The sequence below is a fragment of the Alligator mississippiensis genome, chromosome 8, assembly GCF_030867095.1.
Source record: "Alligator mississippiensis isolate rAllMis1 chromosome 8, rAllMis1, whole genome shotgun sequence".
Taxonomy (NCBI): Eukaryota; Metazoa; Chordata; order Crocodylia; family Alligatoridae; genus Alligator; species Alligator mississippiensis.
This window is the reverse complement of record NC_081831.1, coordinates 4,501,840-4,520,368: the sequence shown is the minus strand read 5'-3', so window position 1 is coordinate 4,520,368 and position 18,529 is coordinate 4,501,840. Positions and strand designations below refer to the sequence as shown.

The window sequence follows — 18,529 nt, the reverse complement described above, 5'->3', positions numbered from 1 at the left end:
AGTCCTTAGGGGCTTGTAGATGAGTTATAACCAGATGGTTAATCTGTTGTGTCCTGGTTTTCTTCTACGCATTCAAGTGTAAGACCAGAGGCCCAGGCTGTGGCTGTAGGGGAGGTCTGGAGGCCATGGAGCAGGGTGCCAGGGATGCTCCAAATTTGTGAGATCAGCTTTGGTTAAGAGATGTGTGGAGCTGGGGCCCAGGAACCCAGGGTCCGTGGCAGTGGACCTGGGCTGAGGGGGCTTAGCCAAATAAAAAGGCTGATGCTCATTCCTGTGCCGCAGGATGAAATGAGAAAGCTGAAGTCTGGACAAGGGTTTGGGTCTGAGGGACCCAGAGTTGATTTGGAACTGAGAGATCCCCCACAGTGGGCAATTGGGCCACCTGCGAGACATGGGCTTGGCTACGGGGGCAGCAGGAGGCCACAATTATAGCCCTAAAGCACCAAAGAAGAGGCTATCCTGGCCTGTGGAGGGAATCTCCCCTAAACATATATATATCAACATCAAGTCATGGCAGGCGAGAGGCAGGAGGCAGAGGAGGCTGGGGAGCACTGACAGCTCAGTGTATCTGCCTTCCCCTTTTCTGTCAACACTGCATGGCAAAGTGATGTGTGCTGAGTAAAGCTCCTCTGGGATTTTTTTGAAGGCAAGGGCATGTCTTGCTTAATAGTTCTTCAGTGTTACAGAGTCTGTGTGTTGTACCATACTCAGCAAAATGTGGTTGAAGGTAGACTCTTAGAAAGACTTGGTCAGAGCATCCTCTACGGCACTTGCCAGTTTCTTCTGGCTTTGCTGCTTTGATCTTATGAAGCATTCATCCCACGGCTTGTCTTCCAACAAGCTGGGAGAAGTGTCTGTAGTCAGAATGGTGACTGTTTCTCAACAGGAAGTTGGAGCGACTTTTTTTACCAGCAGTTCTCTTGCTGCTTTTTGCTGTGTAGCCAAAGCTACTTCTCCTTTCAACATTAGATTTCCATCTGACTCCCATGTTCTTGCATCATATCTGCCTTCACATGTTTTTTGGAAGGGTGGATTTTAAGAAGCCAGATGTTTTATGTATTTTTCCACAGGGCCAATGCGTGTTACCCCATGGAGATTTTTGCCACCACTGCATTACATGGTCAGGAACTTTTGCGTTCGATCGTAACACAAGGAAGTGGGTTGTGTGCTTTGGACATTCCTGTCCCAGGGACGAGGAACTGTCTTTTATCTTTATGGGGAATGCTTGAGAATAAACACTGTCAATCTGACAAAGAGAACTCAGTGGAAGAGCTGTAGTATTAAATGCAAATCTTTTACTCTACAGTGCATCCATTTTTTAACAACGGTGACCTAGCCAGCATAGCTGTGTAACATTTGACGATAGTCTTTGGTCTTTCCTCCCTTTGACAAGCAGGGGAGAGAACATATCCTTATTGCCTTGGTCTTGACCCCGAGACACCAACGGAGAAAGAGCTCTTGTGTTTAGGACGGAAGATCTGGAACCTTGACAGGAAGGATGACTTGTCATCAAAGGTTATATCACAGCGTGAGACATCAGGGTTTCATAGCTGCAAGGGATGCTGGAACGTGATCTCCTGGACAGTTTTCAGATGGGTCTTCTTGATCCAGAGCCAGTTGTAGAGGACACTACTTGCAGAGTGGGTGGGGAAAGAGACGGACAGCAGCAGCTGGGACCACAAGATCGTACATAGGCAGGAGAGTTATAAACCCAAGGCTTGGCTTCTGTGTGAGCATCACAAACCAGTGTGTTGGGTTGGGGAGTAGCCCTGAGGGGTGCGGTTTCCAGACAAGCCTCCTGGACCCTTGTCTTGGATGCTACGCTCTTCAGGGAGGGGTCTAATTTTGCACAAGGACCTGCCTGTGAGGCTCTGAAGGTCCCTTTGCAAAACTGGGGCCACGACCAGGACACGCGACCTATGGTTGTTTCACTGACCTTTTGCTTTGAGCTTTCAAAACACCACAAACACTGCCGCAGGGTCCAATGCACACCTCTCTCTCACTTCCCTGGGGTCCTTTCCTGTGTCTCTGCATCCAGTGGCCTTGGCAGCTGCTTCAAACTGGCTTTCATACAGTGGTTTGAGATTGCTCTGAGTCCCTGCAGCTGCCTGGGTGTTTCAGTCCCTAGGGGACTGGGGTGCGGATTAGCAAATGCTCTCTGCTGAGCATATGGACTTCCTCAAGCGTGCCTCAAAGCAGAGAGGCGGACCGGAGCACCGTCGCCTGGGGGGAATCGAACAGGATCGCTGCCGGTTTGGAGCCAGCTTAGCAATCTCCCTGCTTGCCTAACCGACCGGCCTGTCTCCATGAGGGCGACCTTCCAACGAGCCTGCCTTGCAGCCCTTCTCGCCGTTGTTTGTTGTTTGATTTCTCAGTCTCTTAGCAGCTAACCCCAAACGGATTGAAGCAGGAACCTTCATGTTTTTCCTCTTCCAGCTGATGCAACATGCACTGTATGCAGGGTAATAACCGTGGGTTTGGGCCAGAAGCATTTTCTCAGGAAAAACTCCCATTGACTTCCAGTTTTGCTCGTCAGCGTTAGCAGGGAAGGTGACTAAGTCAGGAGTGCAGGGCTAGGTGGTCTGCTGGCACCTTGCACCTTGAAGCACCGGCTTTGTTGGCATCTCTACAGTGCGGAAACTGCGGCTTGGGTGGTGGCACCCGAGATGGGTTTAAACCAGCCAGCTGCATTAAGCTAATCGTGTAGCTGTGGCAGCACAGAGCTTGGCCTGAGCAAACTGCCCTGTCCTTGCCCTGTTTCTCAGATGAGTTTTGTAGCTGTGGGCTGCAAACTCAGCCCTCCCCTGCAGCAGGTGAGCGGTAGCGTGTCAGGATGGGGTCGCAAAGGCACATGCTAAACCAGTCCCCACAGGAGGAACTCGGAGCTCCTGCCACGGGGGCTTGTATTGCAGCATAACATGCCCCCTTGCTTCCCTCTGTGCTCGTATCTAAGCTTTACTTCCTAAAGCAGGGGGATTCCTCTCTGTCACCATGCCTGAGGGTTTGCAAGACAAGAGGAAGTCTCTCCCTTGAGAGGCTCCACTGTGTGCTTGTGAACTCTGGCTGAGGCAGAGACTTTACCTGCTTTTCCAGTAGTAGAGAACTGATGCTGAACGGCAGGGCTGGGGATGAGGGTGTGCAAAGGGCCTGCAGAGAGAGCCTTGGCACATTGGGACCATGGCCAGGGCAGCACGCACCGCAGGCGGGGCTCTCTCTTATACTTTCCTATTGTTATTAGTGACCTTTACAGCCGGTGAGGAGGAGGCTGCTACCGGAGGAGGTGTGTCCTCTCTGCTGAGCCACGCTGGCGGCCAGCCTGGCACCTGTACATGGCACCTGCTGGTACCGCTGCTGGGAGCCCACTGCCAGCTGCGTTCCCCAGCCCGCTTGCTGGAGGTGCTGCAGTTCGCAGAGTGGTGGCTGGGCCCTTCAGCTGTCCCTGAGCCCCCTGGGCTGCCTTAAAAACCCCGGTGCAGATGTTGAACCAGATCCAGAGGATCTGCTGAGCCCTTATCCACAACTCTCCAAGTGCTTTGAGGGCACTTGGTGGGTCAGTGTCCCGTGCTCTGCTGTTGTAGGTACCAGGGCATAGGTTCCCCCTTCTCGACTCAGGCTCCATCCTAACACCAGCCAGGGCTTTTGGCCCATCTCCCCCTCCTCTTCCTGGGGGAGGCTATTCCAGAACTTCATGACCCTGATGTTTACAAACCTTCTTTGCATTTCCAAACTAAATTTACCCAGAGCAGTTGATCCCCATTTGTCCTTGCGCCAGCATTGCCCTCTAGTTTAAATAGCTCGGTGCTCATTCTCTCTTGCTGGTGTTTACTCCCAGAGGGCCACCGTGTCCCCTCGCAGCCTGTGTTTGGCCAGGCCAGCCCAGCCCAGCCGTCTCAGTGCCCTTCCACCGGGAATGTTTCTCCTCTGTCCGTGCACATGGTCCATGTGGGATGGTGTGCTCTGGGAAATGTCACATACCCGGGCCGATGCTCTGTTTCTTGTGTGCAGGGGAGGGGGCTTTGCAGGTGGGCATACCTGTCACCAAATCTGGGACATAGCTTGTTGTGGCAGCCTCGAATCACCTTGTGCACACAGGAGCAGGGCACTGTGCTGCTCCGCCATAGGGGATGTGGGAATCCTACTTGGCACTCACTGGAGTCCATTCATGCTTGTGTGGTGGAGCAGGATTAAAGTGGGGAATGCAGATGCTAAAGGGAGGGCTAGATAACGGGAAACAGGGATGCTGCTCATCTCCCTGGGGTTGTGCCTGCCCATGTTGGGGAATTTGGCCCAGAAAGTTAAAGTGACTTCACCAAGACTGCACTGTAAATCAGTGGCAAAGGAAGTCAGTTTCTGATTCCCAGTTCCTCGATCCGTCTGTTCGGGTTTGTGGCCTCCTGGAGCCGGGAAGACTTCCCGGGGTCGCTGCTTGCTATGTGTTCATGCAGGAGCATCCTGGTTGTGGTTGGTCTGTAAGCCATGGCAAGTGGACAGTGCCGAAGCCTCGAGGCAGAAACTCCCCCCTTCCATTCTGGGCCCGTCGTGTCACTCTGCTGCAAAGCCTGAGAGGCAGGAAGCAGGGTCATGCACTCTGCTCGGGTTGTCATGCCTGTAGCACAGCCTCAGCGTTCGTGGAGTAACCCAGAATGAGCCTGCAGCAATTTTTGTGGTGCAGCTGTAAGCCCCTGAAAGGACAGGATTATGGTGGAAATGCTGACAGGCTCTTTGGGATAAGTGCACTGAGCATTTTCCATTCTGGCTTCACATCTGCTGCGTGATGCAGTAGCTAGAGCACATTTTCCCAGGAGTATAAGCTCTGCTATGGCTGAATGGAAAAAGTAATGGTCTCCTTAGAGGGTGACCCATTGCTTTCTATGGGGACTTTGGGCAGGCTCCTGAGGCCAACCTGCAGTGCAGGATCCCTGGCCAGTGTTGTCTTCTGTGGGGACCCTGGAGCATGCAAGACAGCTCTGCACCTGCAGTGCTGCTCCATCCTTTCTTAGCAGGAGCTGCCCACCTATACAGGCTGGGAGGGGAGCTGTGGGCCGGGCACTGGTGCTAGGGTGGCTTTGAATACAGTAGTAGGACCAGGTCCTGCTCTGCTGGGCATTGTAGAAACACAAAACCAAGCAGGGTCTTCACCTCAGACCTTGGGTGAGTCCAGCCCCTGGTTCCTGCCTATGTTTCCCCAACTCTTTCTCAAGTTGTGCATAGATAGATTCATAGATGGCAGCAAGGTGCTTGGATGTGCTGCTGATGGGGAGGCTGAATATGTCCTGAAGATAGACTCCAGGTTTCTCAGGAGCTCTGGCCTGTTTTGATGCCTGCTGTCTCAGTGCATCTGTGTAGGAAAGGTGGATGAGTCCCCCTGTCTCTGGAGGCAGAGTCCAGGGAGCCAGTTCTTTTCCTTCTGGAGGGAGGGTCATCATTACAAATGTCTCATGCACATGGTGTTGATACCATCCCAAAAGTGTGCTAGCAAACGTAGTGCATCGGGCAGTCCAGGTTCCCAGCACACCCCAGCCCAGGCTGCACTGGCTGGCATGTGAGGACTGGGCTGTCTGAGGAGCAGGCTTCAAGTTGGGGGTGTGGAGGGGACTTATCCAGACAGTTGTGTCCATTTTTCTAATGAAACCAACCTCTTTCTTCTAGCACGTTGGACATTTTCCCCACCGTAGTGTCCCTGGCAAATGCAGCCCTCCCTCCCCACAGACGCTTCGATGGCCTGGATGTGTCTGACGTCCTCTTTGGGCAATCGCACAATGGACACAAAGTAGGTAGCAGCCCCCTTTCCCCATTTAGATGAATCCTGATACCCTCGCAGAGGTAGCTGCTTGCATCTTCCCTTCTTCTAGTTTCACCCTGGGGGCACTCATGATAGGCATTGCTACAGACAGGTTGCTGGTGCTTAAACTGGGACATTACTTAAACCAGTGGTTCTCAACCTTTTTTGTACCAGAACCCATTAGTAAAAATCAATGGCCAGTCCTGACTCAGTGCCCCTCACTCCCAACCCACTGCCCCCGACCTCCAGTGTGTGGGGCGAGGGGTGGGTGTGTGGGGCAGGGGGCGTGTGGGGCATGGGTGGCCCCAAGCAGCCCTTTGCAGGCTGCAACTCTGCCAGCCTCCAAGGGAAAAGCCATGGTTTCCAGTATTTTTCTCCTTTAAAGGATAATCCATTGTTTAAGTTTATTGATCCATCTTTAAAGTTTGTTTAAGACCCTTTCATATATGCTTGCGACCCTCTTTTGGGTTGTGACCCACGGGTTGCGAAATGCTGATTGAGACCTTACATAGACTTAGCAGGTTACAATCCCAGTATCTGTGCTCAACCATTGCCTGGTTACTAGTGGGAAATGATAGTGTGTGTGTGGCTGGCAAGGGGTTTGCATCACTGCTTGGCTTAAAGGATCCGCTTTCACCATCCAGCTCTGAGCTTCGCCAGGATCCAGCTTTGGTTTTAAGTCAGTTGGATCTGACGCAGAGGCTTTGAATTCTGATGCAGTTGTCTTGACCATTGGACCATGCTTCATAGTCAGCGAGGGGACTGTTGCAAATGATCTGTACCACGATTGGGATCTCTGTGACCTCCTCTGCTATTTCCTCACTTGACCATTGTATCACAGAAGGAGTGTGTAGGTGGGGCAGGGCAAGAAGCCGTTTTGCACACTCAGGGCCCGGGTGCCAAGCCACCTGGTGAACACGTGCATGCACCCTGTAAATCTGGGATTGCAGAACAAATTCCACCTTGCTCCGGGGGGTGGTGGGCCTGTCCTTGGCTCTGTGCGTGGCTGGAGTTGATCGGCGCTGCCCGAGAGAGTCTGAGGATCAGGACTCGGCACAGTTCGCTCTTGGGCTTTGCATGGCAATTCACCTGTCAGATCTGTCTCCCTGCACCTTCCGCAGCAGAGGCCTAGTGATGAGCCCCCTGCCTCAGTGGTTGCAATTTTCCCCATGCTCATCACCCACTGGGCGCTCGTCTCAGTGTTAAAAGATTCCCATGCACTTGGAGCGGGCTGCGCAAGCCTTGCTTGTCTGGACACACAGGGATATGATTCACCCCGCTTTCTGGCTGAGCTGGGCCTCAAACATGTTCGTGCTCAACATGTCAAGGCCCCTGGCTGCAGTTTGCGGTCTGCCTGAATGGCTAGCAGCTCCTCGTGTAGTTTGTAAGACAGTCATTGCAGGAACGCATTTTTTTAGCATTGCTCAGGAGTTTGGCACACAGCTCTTATAGCCATTCATGGGAATCCCACCGACAAGGTTTAAAAGTCCACCCTCCTGCGCTCATCTCAACCCGGCCCGTGGGGATTTCTCATTTGCTTTCGGAGCCTGTTGGAGCTTTGTTGGTATTGAATTCTGTTTATGGAGCCCTTTTATGAGCCCGTAGGTAAACAGTAGGAGTGGAGAGGACAGGCGAAAGCTCATGTGGCTTCATGCTTTCTGATTAACCCTGTTATGGGAGCGTAGGACTGGAACAGGCTATTTGGATCACTGAGTCAAATCCCCTGCAGTCGCAAGCAGCCATGTAATAGGCACTCAGTGCAGAAGAGTCTACAAAAATGTGTTTTCCATCCCTCTCTCCCCATACACCCCCCAAAAAAAACCCTATAACAAACCTCAGATCTCTGGGGCAAAAGACTGAAAGCCTCAAAGGCTGCAGCATGCCACAGGAAAGGTGCAGGAGAAACCAAGGACACCCCCATTGCCTTGTGTGCTGTCCTTGCCAGGTGATCCAAGGAAGTGAGCCATGATCCTTGCTAGAGAGCAAGGTATAATCAGTTCATGACAATGAAATAAAAGGTCGGCCAGGCATGGTCACTGTTGACACCATTATCTCAGGAGCGCTACCCATCTGTAGTGGTGGTTCTCACGACTGATCTTCCCAACCCCCTTCCCAAGAATTGTAGTAGCCATGAGAGGCAGGCATGGGCGAGGGCTTGGCTAGCAGAACTTCCTAGCCTTATTGTGGTGTCTTCCCACAGTGCATGCCCGATATATAAGGAAAGGAAAGAACAGGCTGCACATTGCAAAGAAGAAACAGAAGATGGGCCACCCACAAAGGCACCAGGGGCCAGAGACAATACCGGGCACCGCGATGTGTGGGCACCGGGCAGTCGTGGGCTTCCTGGAGTGCTGGCATTCAAAGAAGCATGTTGCACATTGACTTTAAATGCTAGATTTTCATAACAGCTGCAAGTCCTGTGCACCTGCCTCAGGTCCTGATGTAGTTCGACCGTCTTCTATTCACCCCACCAGAGCTCGCATCTGCCCTGCCTGCAATCACCCACTCTTTAAGTGGTTGAAAACCACTTGTGTTCCTGAGAGATCTTCCAGGGTTCAAAGTATTTGGGAGAGAAAAAGCCCTGTTGGGTCTCCTCTCCTGTCTTCCTTGCCTGCGCGAGGTTTTCCCCAGCGCTTTCTCCTGGCCATATGTCAGTGAGAGGGGTTCCCAGCACTGTCCTAGCGAGACTGTTTCTCCCCCCGTGGAGTTGGGGATGCAGTGGTCACGTTGTCTTTCTGATGGCTCAAATGGGTGTTGTGAACACTCGCTCCCGAAGTATCCTTGGGAGTAAATGAAGCCCAGGAAGGCTAGCTTTTCCCTAGGTTTGGGCAATTCTTCCTTGCTGCTTCTAGCCACAATAAGGTCAGCCTCTCAGCTGCTTTGGGGTTCAGCTCCTTGCCCCGGGAACCGGCAAGCGGTGGTGTCTGACTGAGCGCACTTTCTGCCTCCAGGATGTTGCTGGTGCTTCCTGGACCGAACCACAGAACAGCAGGCAGCCCATCAGATGTGTTTGAAGTTGTCTGGCTTCTTGCACTCAATCCAGCAGGGACCTGAGTTTTCCTGGCCAGCTGGATACAACTGGTCTGCTGTGTGCTACACCCTGCAGAGGGGAAAAAATAACTTCCTCTGTGAAAGTAGCACCACACCTTAAAGTCATTGCGTTATATTCTAATGAGAGCACTTGTGCATGTCAGCAATCACTTGGCCTTGTGTTTCCCAACACTCCCGTGCTGGACAGCTGATAGCTCGTTCTTCAGCACCTCCCTGCTTGGAAGCAGACAGCCGCACACTGTACTTGGCTATGGGAATGCGCTCCCTTTAATCAGGTGCTTGTGAGCTGGTAATAGCAAAACCTCCCTTTGATGTTGCAGGGTTTGCCTTGACACAGATCTTCTCTAAAGCAATCCCTTTATTTGCACCATCTGATTTATGCATAGCTTTGACAGCTGGGGTTGGGGTTTTTTTTGGTTTTGTTTTATTTCCCTTCAGGAGGCTGGTTGCAAGACCTGTAGATCTCCGTGCATTATATCACTTAGGTAACCTTGCTTTCAGGTCCAGCCCTACTCACTGCTGTCTGGTACAACCTGTGATGGTGCTAGGGCCTGGACTGCTTACAGTGAAAATAAACCATAGTGAAAGTGTCAGACAAACACGCCCGTGTCATTAGTTGCACGTCGGAGGAGTGTGTTCCTAATGCCAGCTTGCTTGCTCAGGTATACAAGTGTAGTAGGCACCTTTATCCCAAACGAAAAGGAAGCAGCTCCCTTTTTTAAATAGCAAAGTCACCCACCAGCAGACAGGTGGCAGGCAACATGCATGGCAGAGACTTTGCAGTTCTCTGGCACCTTTCACAGGCAGGCCTCAATACAATGGAGTCACTTATGCAGTAAGGATTGCATTAAGGCACAACGCTTAGGAGGTTGCCTACTGGTAAAGTTTATCTTCTTCCAGTGCAGGATTAAAACCATACTGCCTTTATACTGACATAGCAGTGCCCTAGCTGTGCCACTTGCTTCATACTGCTGTAGATAAAACAGCACGACCTCAGGGACAGGTAGGGCACTTTGACACATGCTTCAGGGGACTGGCGAGGAGGAGTGGCACTTCAGCGCGGCTCAGAGAGTTGCTCTAATTAAAGTGCCACGGCGTGTCCTGTATCAGCGTCCCTGCGCTTGGAAATGGCAGCGGGGTGCTTGAAGTAATGCTCGTTCAACGAGTTTTAGTTAAAGTGCCTCTGCTGCCATTTTCAAGCATGGGGGCGCTGATACACATGACGCAGGAGGCTGCTGGAGTGCGGCGATTGCCATGCTCCAGCAGACTCGATGGATTGGGCCTCTGTGCTCATGTATAGGCGCCTGCCAGGTCAAACTTTAAACAGGGCATTAGACCCACTGACTATGATAATTGCTTATACTAAGGCCACTAAAATAGTAGTTTAGTTTACAGGGACCTTAAAGGGAGCATAAATGTAATATTGATTTTCAGTTCAAGACTCCCCGTGGATGTGGCCGTGGAAAGTGGCCTTAGTGCACATGAACATTTTACAGGAAAAAAAATATTTTTAATTAATTTTTTCTTTCTTTTTTTTTTAATTCCCCCCCTAAAGAACCCCCAACAGGATTAAAAAAACAACCATGTATTTTATCAAAACCCAACTTTTCACTGGAAAGTTTTCAAAAGCTCAATTTGTTTAGTTCCATTATTGAATGGCAAAGCTGCAAAAATAAATGGGAAATGGAAGAAAACCAAAAGCGTTTCAAATTTCTAAGAGAACTATCCGCTTTTTCTAACCTAGTACTGTATATGCCATGCTCAGCCTGCTTCATGAATGTTTGGATTTTTAATTGGCTCTTGTCTTGGCAGATAACACAGACGGAGAGTCTTGGGATATCAAAAAGATGCCAGTGCATCAAGTAGGAATAGCTGTTTAGAAATTCAAGAGGCATCAAAGGGAATTCAGTAAACAAGACTTAAAAATGAACAGACACCACCGGGAAGTGTTATGGAGGAGAATTAAATTAGATAGTTGTATCTGAATTTACAGTAAGAGCACTGTACAGCAGGAAGGCGACCTGAAGCAGGCTCAAGTATACCTTGTTTGTCTAACCTGTTCTTATAAGCCTTCAGCAAAGGAGATTTCCCAACATCGGGAGGTGGTTTGTGCCAGTGCTTTGCTATCCTTATAATTAGTTAAATATTTGCCTGGCGGTTCTGGCTTTCTGTATTAAGCTACCATCATACACGGGGGACCCTTCTCGGATATGATCAGGGCAGCGGCTTCAGTCTTGGTTTAAATAGGGGGCACTTTCCACGGTGAGCCTTAGAAACTTCGAATGCAAGAAAGCCACTGTAGTGGCTGGCATCTTGAGAGCAGAGACTAGTTTGTGAAGGTTACAGCTATTTGTTAGTGTTATTCACATAGGGAGCATTCTTTGAATTAAAGGCAGACAAATGCTAGGAGCAAACTTGCCTAACTTTTGCCTAGCTGTGCAGGGCCAGTGGTCCGTCTCATCCAGTATCTAGTCTCTGGCAGTGTCCAGTCCTAGCAGGAAGGTGTTGCAAGAGAGGCAGAGGGAACTGGGCTTATTTATTCTAGAGGAGAGAAGACTGAGGGGGGATTTAATAGCAACTTTGAACTATCTGTAGGGGGGTTGCAAAGAGCATGGAGCTGGACTGATCTCAGTGGGGGCAGGTGACAGAACAAGGAGCAATGGGCTCAGGTTGCAGCAAGGGAAGTTCAGGTTGGATGTTAGGAAAAATTTTCTCACTAGGAGAGTAGCGATACACTGGAACAGGTGACCCAGAGCGGTGGTGGACTCTCCATCCTTGGAGGATTTTAAGACCCAGGTAGACAAAGCCTTGGTTGGGATGATGGAGTTGGGGCTGGTCCTGCTTTGAGCAGGGGGTTGGACTAGATGTGACCTCCCAACGTCCTTCCACCCCTCATTTTCTATGATTGTATGAAAACAATTGTACAATGCCATTCTACTAGGAGGACTCTCAGTCTGGCCTCAGGCCATTGGTGTTAACTGATAGCTGAAAGCAGGAGGGTTTATATCCCTTATAGATCTGTACCGTACCTAAGATCACGTTACTCTGACTGCTTATTTGATTCAAACATCTCATCTTTTTTGACCCCTCTTTATGACAGCAAATTCTGCAGGCTCCTTACGTAGTAAAGCACAAAAATGTGTCTTTTATTTTGCAGACAAGATTCCTTGGTTTTGTTACCCTTCCCTTTGATATGTTTGATATTGCTACCCTTTCGTTTGATATGTTCTCCTCGCCGCATCTCTTGTCTGTAGTTGGGCGAGAAGCTTTCAGAGGAACCAGGAGCAGTAAATCTAGTCTCTAATCTAGTCTCAGGGGGAATTTTTAGATGATGTGACATGTTCCCGGGATATAACGGGCCTCATCTAACCATCTGATCGTCTTCTTCTCCCTACGTACCGCTGTCTGGTGGCCAACATACTTCTGGGGGCCTCTCCAAAGGGCTGAGGACCCTCCCTCTCTCTGCTGGAGTTCGGGAACGGAGGAAGGCAGAGTGAGTTGGGAAACAAGGGTTTCCGTGAGCTGTGCTGCCCCGAGGAAACAGCTCGGAGCGCTGTCGGGACCCTTCGGAGGGTCCGTCTGTGCTTCCACTGTTTTCTAGAAAAGCAGCAACTCATCAACAACATATTTTTCTGCTTCTCCCCCATCTCTCCCCCTGCTTCCAGCCCCTTTTCTCCAAACAGGCTCGGGCCTGTGAAAGGCCAGGACTAATCGGCATTCCAGCGCCCGAGCTCCCCGGCTCTCCTGGTAACAGCATTCCTCGCACAGCTTAGCCGAATCGTGAGCTGCCTCGGCCAGGAGGGCTGAATGCGAGGAATTGTTCTGCCCCGGAGCGGTTGAGCTGGAAGGCTCTGCAGATGGGACCTGGCCAGGCGGGATGCTATGGTGACAAGGACCAGAGACATACCTAGAGGGACACCGGGTAACCCCAGTGCTGGTGATGGCTCAGCCAGCCCTGCGCTGGGGGGCTGCCAGCTCTCGGGAGCAACCCACAGGCCCCCCGTGTCTCTGGGTGCGGTAGGCAAGCAAGCAGGGAGGGGTATTGCAGGAGCATTGCATTGCCTGACCGAGCTCTCAGGACAGCAGGAGCCTGGGAGGGATGTTGGTGACACCGCGCTGCATGCAACCCCCTCCGACGCCCTGGTGAACTGTTTTGCACCGTGGGATTGAATGAGGACTGACATCTCTATGTAATAATAAGGTTGGGGCCCAAATGGCTGCAACTGAGGCAGCCAGAGAGGGTCCCAATTGAGCAATGGGCTGCGGGCCTTTCGCTAGGAGCTAAGGTGGCTCAGACACATCCAAGAGGTGCAGAGAGGGGGAGAGGCCTGAGTCCAAATGGAGAAGCAAGGGTCTCTATTCATCGTCCCCGCTCAAAGCCCCCTCCACCAGCTGGTGAACCTCATTAACAGCTGGTGGAGGGGCTTTGCATTGGCACGTGCAGTAATATCAAGTGCTACCTGGAAGGGGTACAACCGGCAGACCGTCTGCTCCCGCAGCGTCCATGCAAACTCAGCCTTCTTGAACTTTGGGGAACTGCACAGGGGAGAAGGCCAACCCGTAGGGCATGGGGTGCATTCATCCTGCAACCAACCCGAAATGCAGCGAGGCTGCTCCCGGCTGGATTTATTGCAACCCCTGACCGAAAGCCGAAGACAGCTGGATGGAGAGTCTGGATCTCCCCCTCCCCATCGATCCTTTCTGGAGAGCTGCTGAGCAGGGGATTTTGACTTCTCATGCTGTCTCCTTGCTCTCACCCTCTATTTTGTTCCCACATCGAAGAGGATGCAGATGTGGGTCAGAAGTCCTCTGGTTTGCTTGGCTTCTCTTTTTAAAAATCTTTTTATGTGTTCTCTGCGTCACCCCATGCACTCCAGCGGCCATAAATCACCGGAGCGTTTTACAACCACGGAAATGAAGTATCTGCTCTCACTCTCAGCTGTGCAAACCCCACAGGTTCGAGTTGCAGTAACGGAGAGCAGAACTTAGCCGCATCTCTGTAACACTGCTTCGGTCTCTGGGCTCGAGTCTCACGTGTAAAATGGCATCTGGACACTTCCTCACTTCACGGGGCAGCGCGAGTACCCAGTCTAGTGCTTGAGATGTATGGATGAACGCTGCTGGAAATTGTGCGGTCGATTTGTGTATGGAGGGATCCTGGTTTTCTCTGATAAAAACCAAAAAAACAATGTTCAGTTAAAAAAAAAGTAAGCCAAAATCTATATTTTTCTATGATCGAAATGCAACACTACTATATATATATCTATATATTAGTGGCATGTCATTTTGATCATAGAAAAATGTGGATTTTGGCTTAATTTTTTTTTTTTTAATTGAAAGTTGGGGATTTTTTTTATCAGAGAAAACCAGGATCCCTGCTTATCAGGCCTTTGAGCTTTATTTGGAAGCTTCTCCAACAGAGAGGTCACTTCTCCGAGGGTTTTCTGTTCTACCCAGGAGAGCTCGCATTTCCCCAGCAGACTCTCGATATGCCTGAAGAAGGGCGCTTGTGCCCAACAGCTTGCAATTGTTGGAACAATATTTTCCAACTATTTAGTTGGTCTAATAAAAGATATCACATTTACCCAAAGAACTTTGTGTGTCCCGTCAGGAAAACGCCATGTGTGCAGTACAGCACGCGCTCAGAGGAAGGTCCCTGGTGCTAATGCCTTTCTAAGGCACTGCAGTGTTGGCTCCTCCTGCTATTTTGGGATGCAAGAGGAGAGATGCCCTGTTGAACTATTATAGCCCTGTTGACCTTTGGGATGGTTGCTAGCTCCATCAAAGACGCTCTGGCTGGGACACAAGGGCCTTTGCAAAGGGATGAACGGATGTCGACACGCTGGCTGGATGCTGCACAGTCTGACCGAGCCTCTGCTTTATTTTCCACTGCCCACTAATGAGTAAAGACGGCCCTAGTCTTTCCTCCGCAGGGGAAAAATGAAAGGCAAAGCTGTTCTTGGGTGGGGTTTGCACTTGGATGTAGTTGAAGGCACAGATAATATTTGCCTGGGCGTGCTAGCCTGTATGGTCCAGAGGCTGCAGGCTGGGACACCTGCTAAGTAACCGTATCGCTGATCAGCTGTGAATGCTGTTGCTAAACTTGACCAGGCAGCTGTCTACCACCTCAGCAGATGTTTCTCATTTTTAGCCCAGTGGAAACTTTATGAATCATTTTAACTGCTTCCCAGGGAGGGAACCTCTTGTGATTCAGCCTCATATGGAGCAGCGGTGATCCAAGGAGATATTCATGGAGAGACAAGCCCCCAGAAGCACGGGTTCACTTTCTCTGCAACTCTATCTTGGGCCCCGGGGGATCGTCTTGTACAGACGGAGGGTGTCAGATTTTGGCTGAGACATAATCAACCCCACCCCGTCGTCCTAGCTCCCCTCCGCAGGGCTCTCACTGCTCACGAAGGGAGAGTCCTTAGGACAAAGCGGGTGAGTCAGAGGAGATGAACTGTGCTGTTGCACTGCCCAAACGCCGAGCACAACCTCCGCTTGACAAGAGACATGAAGTCATTGTGAACTCGTGGCCTGCTTGCTGGCCTCGGATAACCGTCAGGATCTCTCAGATGTCCCTGCCACTAACTCAGCTGTAATAATAGCAGGAGAGGAGTGACCTGCAAGTCTTGCTGGCATGCTGCTGCACTGTCTGGCTTTCTCCGGTGGGGGGGAAATGATAGCAGGGGAATATAGGCACCTCCGTGCAAATCACAGTGTGTTTGCCAGCTCCCAAAAGGCACTGCCCGCTCCCTGCTGAAAAGCCTGAGCCCTTAACAAGGCTCCTAACTCTCAGTCCAGCCACTGTTTTCACTCCAGATCCTTGCAGCAGAGCTGGCATCTGATGGGAAAATGCAATGTGGTTGGCCTTATAGGGCAGAGCCAAGCTGGGTTGCGCAGCGGTGTGCGGAAACTGGCGCGGCCGGGTTGAGGAAGGGACAGAGCAGGGTTTCTGTTAGCACTCGCCGTGTTTCAGGCAAGCAGAAATAATGCTGTGCACCCGCAGTGCTCAGGCACAGTGCAGACTTTGCTCTCGCTGACTGTGTCACACCTCATTGTGTCACGAGGTCCCTTCCAGCCCCATATGTCTATGAAACCCACTGACTGTGTCACACCTTTGTGCTTCCTCATTATCTCGCGGGGTCCCTTCCAGCCCTAATGTCTACGAAATCATTGCTTAGAGCAATAGAAGGGCATTGCCACCCATGGCAGGGAACTCCCTCATTCGAAGCAGCTTTTAAGAAGGGTACTCACTGCTGCTTAACAATGAGCTGGAAAAACAAGAGGGATCATTATGAACAGGTGACCCGGATGATCACATTTCCCCAGTGTATCTTGGGGAGGGAATTGGGCTCTGCCTCGAGGAACAGGATGATGTTCAAGGAGAGGAGGCTCAAAAGCAAGAGGGAAGAGTATGGTAACAACAAAGCCAACAGGCAGATTTGCTACGGCCCAATAGTAACCACACCGTGCTCTGAGGTCCGGGGGGGTCACAGCTGAGGAGCATCAATGGCTCTTCCTTTCCCCCAGCCTTAATGCCTAGGGGTCTTTTGGCAGAGCTTTTCTTCTACAAGAGGCTTGGTCCGCAAGACTGGCTGTTGTGGGGGAAGCAGAATGGGTGTCTCTGCACGGGTTTGTAGGGGGGAATGGGTCAGAGCTCAGGTCAGGGGAAGATCAGTTTGGTCCTCGCTCACCTGCTGCCTTCTCGTTTCCCTTTAGACATTGTTCCACCCCAACAGCGGAGCGGCTGGAAAGGACGGAGAGATAAAAGCACTACGGCTGGCTCAGTACAAGGCTTTCTACACGACAGGTAGAGTGTCTGGTCCACATTTAGACAGGCCCATAGCCAGAGTCCCAGCTTCTTTGGAGAAGGTTAAAAACCCAGTACAAGAACAGATCCAGACAATGAGCTGCCGCCTCCCAGAAGCATCTCTCCTGCATTTGCTGATGGCTGAGCAAAGGAGGTAGGCTGTGCACCGCAAAGGTGGCCTTTGAAACAGTTTTGCAGTGAAAGTGGGATGCAGGCTCCAGAGCTACGGACGCCTTGCAGAGCACGGGCAGCTCCCGCGCAGACTCAGCAAGGCACGCAGACCCCTGACTTCGACAGACATGCTCAAAGGCAGACAGGTGCTTGAGTATCCTGCTGACTTTTTGCCACAGTGCTGTTGCTGGTGCCATTGCTCCACTGGTCGCTATTGCCAGTCCTGGCGATGTCTGGAAATGAAGCTATGGGAAGGGGACAGCCAGAGGCATTTCAAAAATAGGTGAAGATGAAGGCTGTTGATGAGAAACCCCAGCAGTCTAGGGAGTGCTGTTTCCCTCGGTGCTTGGTGGGAGCTCACATCCATTTCCCCTCAGAGGGTGGCTGACCGAAGTGGGTCCCTCACTCAGCCTCAGACCTGCTGGGCCTGCCTCCATCCACAGCACCTGGTGGGTGACAGCTTCTCCGGTCAGAGCCAGTATCTGGCCTCCCCGCATTGATGTTTAACCTGAGCAGCCTCATGGCTATGCTGGTGTACCTCGTATTTTCCCTTTTTGCTTTGCTCTTCCTTTTTACAGCAACCCAGACTCCAGCCCCCAGGACACCTTGCTATGTTTCCCTTGTGCGTAGAGCTTTCCAAAACCATCGTTTCACCACCACATCATCCTGGGGTCCGCCCCTGCAAACCCGAAGGCCACTGCATTGAAGGATTTGAAGCCCAGCTGGAGTTTCTGACCCACCACTGAGTTTCAGAGCTGTACTTACTGAAGCCTTTCAGGCAAGGCCTTTGCTAAATCATGGAGCAAGTCACTTCATGGATTGCTTGTGCTAGCACCGTCCCCAGAGAGCTGGAGAGGCTCTTATGGCAGCTTCTGCCATGGTGCAGCTGTACCCTAGGAAACGTCTGCGTTTCCTAGCCTAGCTCCACATGAAAAGGGGTTTGCTTTCTGCTTCCAGCTGGTTACACAAAGCCCAGCAGTGTGGGAACTGGGCTAGGGATGAGAGGTGTGTCCTACTTAGTTCCTTGCCTCCGATCAGCTTGTTTGCTGTAGTTCTGTCTCATCCAGGACCCTTCCTTGGAGAGCTACCTGCCACTTGTGACATCCCCTTGCGAGTCTAGCACAGCTGGCGAGGAATGACCCTGCAGCAGGGTCCCATGGCCCCTGGAACATGTTGTTGTGGTTTTGTTTCAGGGGGAGCAAAAGCTTGTGATGGGAGCATTGGGCTGGAGGAGCATCATGACCCACCACTCATGTTTAATCTGGAGCGCGACGCCCAGGAGCAGGAGCCTTTGGATACGAAGTCCAGCGAGTACCAGGCTGTGTTTCCTGCAGTAAACAGGGCTTTCGCCGACATTCTGCAGGATATTGCAACAGACAACGTGTCTACGGCCGATTACTCCCGCAACCCGGCTGCGACGCCCTGCTGCAATCCACAGCATGTAGTCTGCCGATGCCAACCTTGCCGCAACCCAGACCACAGCGGGACTACGCAGTCAACACACTCTCAGGCTTAATCAGGTATTAGTTCAATCTGTCCCTTTTCTAATGGTGCCGGTAGATTGGCTGATGTTGCCTCCAAGGGTTAGTGTTGCAGGGAAGGGGTGGCATTGATCCTGGATTTTTCTGCCAAGTGTGTGTCTCTAGGAAGGTGAGAATGAGGATTCCCACCTCTCCCCAGCAACTGCTGGCATGTTGATTAGGAAACTCCTG

At 51.4% G+C, this 18,529-nt stretch overlaps 1 protein-coding gene across 9 annotated transcripts in view; it reads left to right on the top strand.

The window, feature by feature from the left end:
* Positions 1-18,529, top strand: part of ARSG (arylsulfatase G) — a 92,173-nt gene that overhangs the window by 30,802 nt on the left and 42,842 nt on the right. For all 9 annotated transcript variants that reach the window (XR_009463790.1, XR_009463789.1, XR_009463786.1 and 6 more), the window contains 3 exons: positions 5,650-5,770; positions 16,556-16,646; positions 18,011-18,337. Coding sequence is in view for 2 of the 9 variants with exons in the window: in XM_059732034.1 (XP_059588017.1) it covers positions 5,650-5,770; positions 16,556-16,646; positions 18,011-18,333 (535 nt within the window). In the remaining 7 variants the exon portion in view is untranslated. The remainder of the gene's footprint in view (positions 1-5,649; positions 5,771-16,555; positions 16,647-18,010; positions 18,338-18,529) is intronic.